Source organism: Strix uralensis, chromosome 1 (genome assembly GCF_047716275.1).
Source record: "Strix uralensis isolate ZFMK-TIS-50842 chromosome 1, bStrUra1, whole genome shotgun sequence".
Taxonomy (NCBI): Eukaryota; Metazoa; Chordata; class Aves; order Strigiformes; family Strigidae; genus Strix; species Strix uralensis.
Window position 1 is genome coordinate 82,469,255 of NC_133972.1, and position 14,080 is coordinate 82,483,334.

General features: G+C 37.3%; 1 protein-coding gene across 3 annotated transcripts in view; it reads right to left on the reverse strand.

The window, feature by feature from the left end:
• Positions 1-14,080, reverse strand: part of GMDS (GDP-mannose 4,6-dehydratase) — a 427,595-nt gene that overhangs the window by 381,660 nt on the left and 31,855 nt on the right. The window contains exon 2 of one of the 3 annotated variants that reach the window (XM_074873280.1): positions 3,505-3,567. The exons of the other annotated variants lie outside the window; for them this stretch is intronic. Coding sequence (XP_074729381.1) covers positions 3,505-3,507 — 3 coding nt within the window. The 5' untranslated portion in view covers positions 3,508-3,567. The remainder of the gene's footprint in view (positions 1-3,504; positions 3,568-14,080) is intronic. 3 annotated transcript variants of the gene reach the window in all.

The following is a 14,080-nucleotide window of genomic DNA, read 5'->3' on the forward strand; positions in this document are numbered from 1 at the left end:
AACCCAGAGAATTTTACAGGCATTACTTTGTTAGTGACACAAATACTACCTATCAAGCTTACCTTTTCATCTTACTTTTACCTAGTATAAATGAAGATTTGTGCTTTCTTAACTAGGCAAAAAAATCAGCATCTATATTCTTCCTTTTTCTTTCCTACTATCCACAGTATTGTCAACATAATTTGCATGTTGCATCACCTTAACTAGTTCTTGCATTAGAGGAAACAAGAAAAAACCCTTCATCAGAAACAGTTTAATACAGTATCTTCTATAGAAGCCTTCAGCACTTCAGTTTTCCTAACAGATTAAAAAGGGATTGAGCCATAAACTGTAGGCAGATAGTTGATGTTCTTTCAATAGTGTCAAAGTGTCTTATAAGACATTTATATATAATTATAACAAAAAGTCCACACTGACAAAAAAAGAAATTGTAAAATGCCAATTCCCTAAGATCAATAGGATTTTTTTTTTACCTAAACTCAGTCAAGTAGGATTACAGGTTTAAAGGTAAACTCTCACAGGAAATTATATCATTTCCCATTATTTACTCTAAAACTAGGTAAGAGTGTTTACTCTCTCTTTCCAGAATGAAATAGCACAAACAAAAAGAAGCTTCAAGACCCATGGTACTTGTGAGTGAAGTGTCACATGCAAGGTATGTCAGGGCCCTAGATACTGTCCAGAGCCTGACTCAAAGCTTAATGAAATGGGTGACTACAGGGTATGAGTTTTCTATAGGAGAAAAATGGATAAGTGTTATTTTAAACAATTAAAAAAAACCACACCAAGACAAAACCCACCAACCTACCCATGTCAAAACTGAGGTCTTGTTACTTCCAGTTCTTGGCACAGAAATCTGTACTTCATATATATTTTAATTTTTTGGGGGTACCTTACAACCAGGTACAGTAAAACATTTTTGCTTGTAAGGTTAACTGCTTCACATCTACAGCATCATTATTTTGAAACAGTGAAGTATGTTTCATTTGTCTTTAGAGACCACACAGAACCACCTGATCCTGAGACAGAAACACTTTTCTGTATTTTATTTTTAAACGCACACAAGTAGAAGAGCACTGTTTCACAGGACTACCCTTTTAGCCAGAAAAAGATTATATAATACAACATAACTCTGCTGTATCAGATCACACATCATAAGTATTTATGCAGTGATAAATACTTCTCAGAGAACATGGAAACAAGATAGTTTATAAGTAGACCTTGTACTCCAGGTGATACGCCTGATCCTTTAGTTTCTCCCCCTCCACCTTTCTCAGGAAAGCACAATAACTACAGACATCTGCTATGTGACTATAGACACATCATAGTAGTACTAGAAGTTAATATTGTACAAAACAACAGCTACACATGTAAGTCAGCTAGGTTTTCCTACCAGGACACTACTGTTAACCTGCTTATCCAAGATGAGAAACACCTTTACTACTATGTAAGTACTGAACATTTCCCTGTAGGAGGGGAAGGGAAATCCCCATTCCCTCCCTCAGTTCAGTTTTTCCTACAGCATCCTTTCAAGTCTCATAATTTTAATAGTGGCTCTTTTCAATGCCAGTTTTTCCTTTCTCTTTTTGCCAAAAGACTTGTTCTCCTTTAGCAGATGGAGTAGAGGCTGGAAAATATTCTTTCCTACATACTTGCAACAGAATATACTTATCACACCTATATGAGCTTTGAACCTATCAAAACTGTTTAGAAGCTACAAAAAACAGTCACATTTAACAAAGAGTAACTAAAACCCAAGTAGGACAATTTCAGTTTTAGGAGAAAGTAGATTCTAACCACTCCTGCCAACTTTCTCGGTCTTCAAACTAAGAGAGAAAAAAGTGATTTCAGCAGAGGTGAAAGATTTCAGGTTTCCATACCAAGGCAGAAAGGCATGATTAAGCAGTCGCCTCTGCATCAGATGCATTTTCTATTTTCTCTTAAAAAAAAACAGAGAAAGAAAAAGGCAATTATTCTATTATAATACAACACAAGTATGAGGCTCTGTGGTTAAGAAAAAAGCTGAAGTCATACTTAAATAACTTTGCCAAAAGACTTCAAGCATTTCCTTTCTCATTCCAGGAGCGAGCATACAAGCTAGGCACACCTTATAAACCCCACCACCATCCTGGCCCTAATACATTCAAGTTTTTTGCTTCACAAAAGAAAAACAGCTAAACAGTCCAAGTATATATATGCCCAAACATTTATACACATACATATCTTATTGAAAAAAAGCCTGATAGTATTACTAAAAACAGACGTACACCTTGCTTAAATGCGAGAATAAAAGCATGTTTCACTTGCAATTAAAGCACAATGAATGAAGGCAGCAAAGGAGATAGACACTCTGTACTCACTGTTTCAAGGACTTTCTCCATAAATGTCATGAATTTTTTTTTTTGGTCATAATTTGTTTATTGGAGTATTATTTTCTGTCTGCCCCAGTTACAAGTTAGTAAGAGGTTGTATCTGGCTCCAATTCTGGGTCATTCCATCTGCAACACTGGAGGAGATGTTTGCACATTACCCGGTAAGGGGAGAGGTATAGGGACAATATAAAATGCCACCACACCAATATCGCCTTTTGTTGGGAGATACCAGTGGCCTTCAGCAGAATATTTTGGTGTGCTTATAAGTTAATGATCTTGAAACTATTTGTTGTTTGAAGTTTTAGGTTTTGATTCTGCCACTTCTTAGAAAAATTGGTTCACTGAAAGCAAGTAAATGTCCTTATTGGTATCAAAGCCCCAGATCTGCTCTGAATCCAAAATCTCCAAGAAATGATAAGGAGTATATTGATACACTGCAAATCAATGAAGTGATATGTTAACATTATTAACGTTTTCATCCAACCCTGGGATGAATTTCAAGTAGTCCGATTAGTAGGGTCTGTTCAAGGATTGTACACAGAGACCATAGTGGTTACTAACCAAGAGGAAAAAAATGGAGGGGAGAGAGTAGAAGGATGACTTCTTAGTTTAATTTACATGGACTAAATCCTTACTAGAATTCACTGTTATGAATTGTAATAGGAAGAAACTGATTTGTGGCTTTGTCAGATGTGTATACATTAGCATTGCCAAGCAACTTTCAGCTAAGGAGACTTGACATTGAAGAGGTGGGGAAGGAAACACTTTCTACACCATATCAGACTCAAATATGAAAGGTAAATGGTTTTATATTTCAGCTAAAGCTTTTTGCCAAGTTTGTGAACTTATGTTGAGAGACCACTTCCCTTTACCCCCATTAGAATCCATATTTTGCTCCTGCCTGGGCAAGAAACACAAGACCCACTCATTTGTGGGACAAACACGGTTACATGGGGGCAAGTACAAGACTTGACTTTCCTTGCCTGCATCCTGAGTGAGCATCTAAAATAGCCTAACCCTTTGACTGTCTCACCCGTCCCTCCATTACAGGCTTGGGTTAGGTAGAAGTGGCCACGTCAGAAGAGGAAGAGCTGTGGTTTAGTCTAGACACGGCATTTCCCCTTTCCTTTACCATGGTCCTGCTTCCAGCAAAGATCCTTTAGTCAGCGTGCTATGGAGAGGAGACTTTCAAGAGCTGTGAAAGGAAAAAAAAAAACCTGCTAGTTCAAAAAGGAAGACCTCAGAACAAAGCTATGAGCAAAGTAGCTGTGGTACAGTTTGGTATTCACCAAATTTCCCTTCTTGAGGTTTTGTCTATGCTTAGAAAGGTAGCACTAAGCGTCCTGGATCCTCCCCTTATAAAGATCTCCTATTTGAGATCAACTAGCCCATTAGGAAAGGCAGACAAGCATGTACATTTAACCAAACAAGTTTCACCTCAAGGGCTCCAGTTCTACAAAATTGCTCTCAGCTTCCAGTTCCCTTAAGGTCTACCTCTGTTTCTTGGCCATTCAAACATCATGGGTGCCAGAGCAATTTCTACATTTACTGACAGGAGGAGAGGCTACAGTAATGCACTCTGTGAGGGACTGCTCTCTGAACCACCCTCAGCTGCCAGGCTGCACGTACTGCAGCTATCTGCCAGCAAGCTGGTACAGGGCCACGTGAGCTCTGCTCCCTTCTGTGCAGTTCTCCCGGTATTTTTTTTAATCTTTTCGTAGTTCAAAATCTTTATTATCTATTTCCAGCTGCAAAATTAAGCTAGAGGAATTGGAAGAACTTCATCTTGAGTTCTGACTACAGCAGGAAGACCTCTATTTAAAAATACTTCTCACTACTGCTGGATGAACTTCAGATATACACTACATGTGCATTCAGTACCAGAAGTTAAAACAGATTAGTAAGCACTTGTTTCTGACTACTTCTAAGCATGCCAGGCCAGTGTGATTAGTGAAACCTGTCGATCATCATCCTGTATAGAACAATAGCACAGCACTAAGATGCCTTTGCTGTTCCTTTTCTCTTCTTCATTTTAATCACATGGTTTTAGACCCTAATACAGTAGTCAATATACAATATAATCACTTCATTACACTGGTCATTTTCCACAGCTACAGGAAAAACATTAAGTTTCTTTTTCTACCAGTTGTGAAGCCTAAACAACCAACTACAGATCAGAATAGTTCAAGATTTAAGGGGTGATTCTGTGATACCCATCTCTTTCAGCCAGACTTGTTCTGGCCTGCATCCCCAGTTGCAGAAAGATCAGCAGTTGGTGACAGTCAGATCATCATACACTTACTACTTATGTGCTGACAAGATGTGGTTACAACATGGATAAGCAGGAGAGGTAACGGAACCCAGAACTCCACAGCATAGGTCTGTATTTTCACAAGATTCATAAGATCTGCATCTTAATTCTGGAAACATTCAGCTTTTCCTGAATCTTCAGCATCTTCTCTTCTACTTCAGTGGCAAACCCACCTCCTCCCACCCCATACTAGCAGCATTAGGCAGCATTAGCTGCTATCAAGAGAAGATGAACCTGCACCCATTCTAGCTCAGGCACTACTGCCATTTGTTTTAGCATTCCTACTGGTATGCAAATCAGAATTAAAAAGAAGTTTTACTAGGTGAAATTGGAAGTCGTGTGGACTGAAAGATCATCTTGTTCTCTGATAACTTCTCATTTTTATTTCAAAACAAGGTGACACTTTTATAGTTACTTCTTGGTCCAAGGCATATTAAGAAGATTAGGATCCCAAGTATCATGTTTCTTTCTGCAGCTGCATGGCCATTTGTATTTTAACTTTTCTGGAAAGAGTTCACATTTCAGTATCATCAAAATACTATTATTTCCATTTTCTGTCCCTGCAAACAGTAAGTCAACCCCTACTCTGAAGGGCTTAAGAACAAAGTTTCAATTAAAGCTTCAAAAGTGAATAACAAATTGCCTTCAGATGAATCAATTCCAAAAAGTCTGACTGAAGTACAAATCTGCTGCAATACCACACTATAAGAGCATGTAGAGGACACCTTGCTGTCTCTACACTTGTGCAATACAGACCACACAGTGATGCACTGCAGTAACTATGTATTCTTCAAAACTTGATAACAGGTTGCAGCACTGTGCAGAACAAGTGTTTTCACATTAGTAGTGAAACAACTGCAGTGAAATACTGTTGTGTGAAGTGAACCAAAAACTTTGATGAAATGCTCGAGGTGCTATATTGTTGAGCCACCTTGTGGCATATTTGTTGCATTACAGTGCTACACACTAGACAACAGGGCTGTGATTTGCTGGGTCTGTTCAAATTCAGGCAAGAAAACAGAAAGCACGTAACTTCAACTACAGCATGCTCATGAAGCAGTACTCCCTTAAGGAAAACATGAATTTTGGAAGTTAAGCTACGTAAGACCCGCCAAGTACTAGTGTCAGTCAAGTTTTTTTAAGCACTTGGTGATTCCAACCTATAGTTCCTTACAAAGCAACCTGCTACACAAGTTCTTAAAAGGCACATTCAGGCTGTGCATATAGAACTTACATATGAGAGTTGTGGTCTATAGTATCAGCTGGAAAAATACTCAGCACGATTAAATTCCTCCCCAAAAGAAGCTGGAGAGGCATTCTTATATTTTCCTGAAGACTGACTGTAAAATATTTTCACATGCAATAGTTTTATACGCTTTCATGCACTATCTTCAAAACAAAGTCCTACAATCCAAAGTTTGCGGTGAAACTTAAATTTTTGGGTTAATGTAAGTTAAGAAAAAATGAAGCAAAGACAGAAAATAAGAAATGTGAGTCTTCTGAGGCCTCAGATAAAAAGGAAAACATTGCTACTGCAGAGGACCCCTAGGCATTAGTGAATCTGTGGAATACATACATATGAACTCTCCAAACTCTCTGCACACGTGGGATAACTGACCAGATTACTGTCAGGGCAGGCACAGCATTGGTTACTGCAGGTCAGTCCTCACATAACAACTTATTTTATTCTACACTGTTTTATTTCCACTTCTAAACCCTAAGACAGTATCAAAACACAAAGGTGGTTTCTATACAAAGTGAGAGTTTTGTCACTAGTGGCAATGTAATCTTCTCACAATTCCTCTATAACCATTACTTCAAGTGATCCTTTTTGGAATAATTATAGTTTTCCACTGTTGCCCCTTCTGACACCATGGAAAGTCAGCAGCTTTTAAGAGTTAAAAAAACCACAACAAAACCAACATATCACACACTTAAAGACTTTTTAGATCCTTGTTTACCATTATATACTACCCCTACTGTTCATAAATTTCTTCTGTACATATATTACATATGAGGTATAAAGAAATACCAACATGCTAACTGCAAAAAATGTAAGATTAGTTCCAAGCAAAAAACACTGGAAAAACCCATTCAAAACACTGGAAAACCCATCAGACAAGATCCTGGGAGGACACATCACACACACCACTTTGGGACAAACAGATGATGTAGACAATCTCAACACAGTACCAACAAGTCATGTTCTTTACATCAGCCCCAAAAGTCTCAAAGTAATGGGGAGAAGATTTACAAGGCCTTAACTAGTTTTATAGTCTTTTCACAGACATTAGTACTTTCCTAATAAGTAGCACTGTTGGGATAAGGCACACCAGGTACTTCACTAGAACACCCATACTACAGTTGACAGAACAGTAAAAACAAGATTTATTTAATGCCTTAATTGTTTCCCACTCTCCTTTACTGAAGTCATGAAACCACAAGTCCTAATCTTGATTGCAGTTCCTTAATAGTCTTGAGAAAGGTGGAACATAGATAACCACAGGACAAATTAGAAACATTCTAACACAGGCTCTCGCCTATTTCTTATCACCATCTTCATTTTGCCCACTTCCTTCCCTCCCTTACCAGAGGGTTCCTACAACATTTAGAGTTTCAGACTTCTCCACTTTTGCAGCAGAAGGAAAGTAAGGTTGGTACTGGCAAGAAGATACATAATTGGAAGCTGCAATACACATTGGCTTAAAGCACACCACTGAAGAGAACAGAATAACCAGATCAATCTAAAAAAAGCTTTTCTGTCAGGTGATGGCTTGAAAGCTGTTAAGTGAACAGTTAAAAAGAAAAAAATAGAGACAGGTCTTTGAGCAGCCTTGAGGGCAGTCCCAGACACACCTCAGTCACAGAACCTCATCCAGCCCCATCCCCATAGCTTCCAAAAGCCTTTCACATAAACTCGATTTACAGCAGTGGGATTCTTCAAAATGTCTCTATTTGCATCATAACCTCATTTAAGGTAACCAATTTAGAAAACTGATATCATCCCATGAAACAGATATTTAAATCCAGGATGAAATCACTCAGGACAAAACCCACCAAGCTATTTAATCACTTTATGCCATGTTTCAATAGGAGGAAAGCATCTGTAGTATGTTTGTGGATTAAGGCTTTAACTACAATATTATCTAAGAATCACTTTTCCTAAGGCTAGAAAACATGTGCTTCTACATTTTCAATCTGCACCATGCCAGTTATCATCAACATCCTGAATCAATGCAGTTTTAAAGATATATGCCATGAGCACTGCCATTCACACACGCGCTAACTGAATTTCCTCATCCCAAGTATCCACGACAATATCCACACAATTGAAAAAAAAATACATTTTTCTTCAGGTCAACTTTGTACTTTATCTTCTCTCAAGAGTTCTGGAGTGGGTGGTTTGTGTGGAAATCATGGACATTTTACTTCTCCACAATTACTTTGTTTGGAAGACAGGATGCCCTGTGGGAACTTGGCAAAACACAAGCTAGTTAAAGGGCAACAAGTAACAGCTCACCTTTCTTTGGCTTGATTTACATAATGCAATAGACAAAGTAATAAAGCTGAAGAATTTGAGTAGTGATGAGACATTGCATAAGATACAAAGAAGAATTAATCACAACAATAAATCTTAAGGGTGGGTAGCTGTCTGCTGCATTTCATGAAACATTTCTAGCTGCTTATAAAGATTCAAGGTAAAGACTACAGTTGATATTAACACAGTCATTTCACATTTAACAGAAGTTAAATAGCCTTTGTGCCATGACCCAAGATTTGTACAAACAGCATCACGTGCATTTTAAGCTGTGAACAAATTGAGATATTTCCAAAAATCCAAGTTTTGCACAGCTGCAGATGGCATTACAACAATTACTCAACTTTGGATTTTAATGTTTAAAATAAACCTGAATCTGCTAACTTTTCTCATGTGTGCAGAAAGCTTTAAGAGCTTTATTCTGATATTTAAGACTAAACCTAAATCACCCAAACATTTTTAAAAAAATGGCAATGCATGTTAATTTAAGATAACATCATATAATATATCAGCATGGGATTCTGCACTGGTCTTTCTCCTAAAATAATAAAACTCAATGAATACTGATACAAGGCATGTTTAGAAAAAATGAGTATTAAAATGTTAGAACATTAGACTATCACAATTTTCAAAACATTCCCCTGTCCTTCACTTAACTGTCGAAATAATAGCATGAAATGCATTGAATGAGGTCTGTATCAAAAGGAGTAAGGAATATTCAGTAACAATACAGAAAAAGAAAACCCTGAAATGTTGGTGGACTGCCCCCAAGCTAAAACCCTTCAGCAGCCAGATTTTGAATCCCAGAACAGTATTTAGTGAACATAATATACTCATCCATCTACAGAATCATCACCAAAAAATGGGATTAGATTTAACCATGCAAAATGTATTCTTGCTTCCCATAAGCAAGCCACAGGCTGGCATTGTGAAAGCTGCTTTCAGGCAAAGTGAGAAATTTGTTTTTAAATCCATAACTCAGTGCTACTGCTCAGGAAGGAAAGGACTCACACACAGGGCCTCTGCACACAAGTAATTACGCAACACAAAAGCTCCTGTTAACTTTTCTAAAACAGCTGATTCACATCTCATCTACCTGTAAACTCTCTAATCTAGATTTAGAGAATATTCAGCTCTCAAGTAAAAGGAAATGCATCTCCCCTGTCTAGACATCCAATTTAAAAAGAGAACAACGCTTTTTCAACTTCAATTAAAGAACACATATGCCAGAAACTTTTTATCTAACATTTCTGAAACTCATACAGTAGTTTTATTCATGAAATCAAACCTGTAAATACAAGCCAACTATTTATTTCCCGCTCAACTGCAACAGTATTGTAAGTTTAATGACCTGTTTCATGTAAAAGTACCACATAATCCTATATTGTAGGCTTTTGTTATTCGTGGTTACATAAATATTTATCTTATTTACTGTGTGTTGTTAACTTTGCTGTACACATTACTCATAATTACTACTTTTATTCCAGAACTGAGGCTTTCCTAGAACCCATTTGATGCAGAGTCATAATTTTAGAGCATTTCAAACTGGGTAATTCTCTGCAACGTTACTTGTGTACAACAGTTCTGGACTTTAACCCTCTGCTGGCAGCAGTATGGGTTTCCTCAAGGCTGAAGTGTTAATACCAGCATGCATTTGCACTTGAGTGAAGAAATATGAACATTCAGCTCTGAAGGGTTAAATATAGAAAAAAGTAGGCATTGCGAAGGGACTACCTGAAAACCAGCGATTTGTATGACCATTCGTATGGCTGTGCTTTTAACCGTGACTTCGCCGTAGCTGTGGAGGGGCACAAGCAACATGAGGTTAACAAATAAAAGCAATTGACCTTAGCAGAAGAATTTAAATATTTATTTTTTTTAACAGAAAAGAACAAAACAGGAAATCTATAGACTGAAACTATCCTGAACTGCACATTCCCATGCCAATGAAAATCTAGTTGATAATGGCATTCACTAAATTAAACAATCTGATCAAGATTATGATCAATCAAATCACTAAACTCAGGGGAGCAGGGGGAAACTACACATTTCGCCATTTAGTGGCTTGTTTTTTTTAAAGTACAGAAGAATGTGACATAAAGCACTGTTTCTTCACATGCATACTTTAGAAAAGTAACATTAATAACTGGATCAAAGTAATATACCGATTTCCCCATCAACCAGAAGATAATCCAACAGTGCTAGATGTGACATGACTATAGATCAACTTTCAGAGAAAATTTTCTTTATTATTGTGACTTCGAGCAGCACCTCTAAATTTTTAATATTGTACTTATTTTTCATTTTAACATACCTACTGAGTTGATGTAAAGTTCAAGGAAAAAAAAAAATTTTTAATTTCTACTTTCAAGTGTAACTTGAGAGAAGCCAGCTAGGCTGGCATACATATTTACTTTCAACTGAAGTGTATTGACGCTGAAAAGTAGTTTTCTTCTACAAGAAGGAATACAGGAACCTAGAAACAAGTTTTTCCTTTAGCAGATTATCCAAATACAACTGATGTATGTGTTCAGCAAGCGAGCAGTGGTATAGTCCCAAGTCAGTGCATTTAAGGATACATTTCAGCAAAGTGAAATCTGCCCACAAGGGAGCTGTTGAATATGTAGTTACTTTTAAAGCACCTTAACTGTTTCTAAAACTATATATGGCATTTAAACTAGCCATTTTATTATTAATATGATGCTTAGGTTCAACATTATGTAGTATCTATTACACTGCTAGAGTACTGAAACAGTGTGCTTACCAGATGAGTATCTTCAATACACAGCACAACTAATAAAGAGCTCTTGGAGTGTTAAAAATGGCAATTTAGGAGGGTCCCTGTGGTAAGAATGAAAAATACGACTCAGACTAATGTATTTCTGGCCACAGATATGGATCTTATTGGTAGAATTGCATAAGGTCTAAGGTATTATTTGCTGCTAGAAACAGAGGCAATAAATCAGTTAAAGTGAGAAGAGAGAAAAAACCCACAAAACCCCTCACAACCATCACCCCCCCAAAACAGAATGCATGTTAGAATTATTCTGGTTTAGCCTCATACTTGCCAAAGTTTATATTCTCACTCATGTATTAAATAGTACTCAAAAGTGCTTGCAATATGACCATTTTTAGAGTCTAACTTCCGAAGTGTTTAACTGTAAAAAAAACACACACACACAAAAACCCAAACCCAAATAGTTTAGAAAATTCAGTTAAAAGGGCTGTCCAGTCTCTTCCTATATTTATAGGAGCCATATAAGGTAATACTACTGAGCAGTTACATTCATTGGCAGAGATAACTGAACAAGAAAAGTTCTTTCTTAATTCATGTTGTCCATAGCTTCCAGCCTTGAGATAGTCATTTAGTTTAAATGGTTATTGTAGTCAGGCAGAAAAAAACTCAGATTTTAAAAACCGTAAATAATTATGTCTTTCTTCTGTGGAAAGTACCATTTATCATGGTGTCTCTCTAATACTACTGGGGTTATTACTTGGCATTGAAACAGCTCTACTCTTGAGCTGGTTAGAACTTTTCTGACAAAGCAGAGGGATTTTATAAGGAAAACTCCAGCTAAATTAAACTTTCCATAGGAACATACAAGAGAAAACTTTCACCAGGAAAAACTGTGGGTTTGTTGAGCATGTGGATTTGTTTTGGGTGTCTACCCCTCCCAAATCTTTGGGGTAGCATTTCATAAAGAGCGACACCCCTAATCTGACCAATATCAGCGTCTAGCAAATCAAAGCAGTCTTCAACCTAGATCTGAACCTTACTAGGTGACAACCAAAGCCACAGATAATCCGCTATTCTGGAGCAAACATCACAGCTTCTATACAAGAGGTGGAATTCCTGAAGTGTACATATATGACCTAATACAAATTATCACCCATAATATCCAGTGGGTACCCTAATCAGTGGGCAGCAAGATTATTTTTCCCCCATCTCAGAATATGCAAATAACCTAAGCTTAGTTTATTCCTAAATAATCTTAATAACGAATAACTCAAAGAAATTTTCCCTTGAAGGACTAAGTTTCAAAGCTATATAACCCACTATGGCTATATCAACACATTTGTATACAGCCTTTAGCGACAACCACCAAACACAATATTTACTTGTTTAATCAGAGCAACTACTACAAGAAAAATAACTTGGATGAAAACTTGTCATCCAAGTTATGCTTTGGTCAGAGAGATAAGGATTCAAATTGCAAATTTCACCGAGCAGACAAGAAGTAAATGGCTAGATATATCTTACAATTTTAGATGCATGCAAAGAAAAAAATAAAGGAGGTAACTAATTGTTACCAAGTTGATTACCTGACCTTAAAGTGGGTTGCCCCCACTTCAGCAGCCAGGAGCCACCAAATTCCAGTTTGCAGACTCCATACAAGCTATATCACAACACAAGCAAAAAAATTTCAGCATAAAAATGAGCTGATGCTGCCACCCACATCATTCTTTGTGGTTTAATCAAGTCCAATTAATGATTACGCTCCAGTTTTAACTTGAGTCCTAGTGTATATGTAATCACAGACTAATGAGACACTATAACAGATGTTTCTGTGACTTAGAGTGGGCATTTTTTAGATGAACTTTCTCAGATGAACACACTTAAAGGCTAAATGGAGCAATTAGCTTCAAGCACATCTAGGAGCTTGTCTTTTTAGACTACCAGCTATATATCTCAGTTACCACAAAATAAGTATTCTTACGGCAGTGCTGCTTCTCTAATACATAATTATACATTCCTTCTGTATAGATCTTTAGAGTATATAGTTATAAATTGCTTCTGTATAGATCTATGAACAAATTGACCTTGCAGACTGTTCAGGTTGCAGAAGTCCCATCCTTCCTAATGACACTCAGCCAACTCAATCTGCTTGAAGCCTCAACATTCCCTGCTGTAGCAGGCTCTATATTTGCATAGTTCACAGCAATTTCTCAGGCATATAGGAAGAGGCATACCAAAATGGATGTGCTGCCAAATCAAGTAACAGGTGCTGGGTATACATTTTAAACGTAACAGGAACAGTATGGACAGCAATATTAAAGTTTTTCATAATCACCACTGAGCTCAAATTCAGAAGCTAAGGTTTTAATTTAAAGGCCTGTAAATGCAAGCATACAGAAGGTGACTGCAACAGTGCTCAACATCTATAAAAAAAATTGTTCCATACAAAATAAAGATAAAAGCTTTTTTTTAAAATCACAACAGGTTTGCCTTCTCAGCACAGAGATAATATTTGACTATGATGAATTCATCTTAAGTGCTTTCATTCAAAGACCGAAACAAAACACAACTTCTGCTCCTTTAACTTCAGGCTACCTGTTACCTTGGAAACTAATTCTCAGTTACCAAGAGGAAATAGCTCCTAACAAGTCAGTAACTGTTTAGAGCCAAAGAGATCTCCCACCTTTGTGGGAATTCAGCAGGGAGTGCATTCTCCCACAGAGGAGGGGAACAGTTCAGCAGGATGAACTTGAAGATGCACATGATGCCTAATTTTTCCTGGATTGAGGGAGTAAGAGAAAGGTGAAACTGTTCCGTGACAGGTCTTTAATAATAGCTTCACATCATCTGCAGTTTAACTATGACAAAATTCCAGAGTTCAGTGTATTGTACATGTATGTATGAACCAAAGTGATGATGCATAGTGGTACAATACCCAAAAGAAGAAATATAAATAAATCTACAGAGCAGTTCATGCTGATCACTGCTCTTAGCAATTTTGATGCTCAGAAGACTCACACCCACTGGTAAGGCACAGAGTTCTCTTTCCATAACTCCCCTGCATACACACACAGGCAAGAGAAGAGTCAAAAAACACAGAAGAAAAAGATTAGACTTCTGAT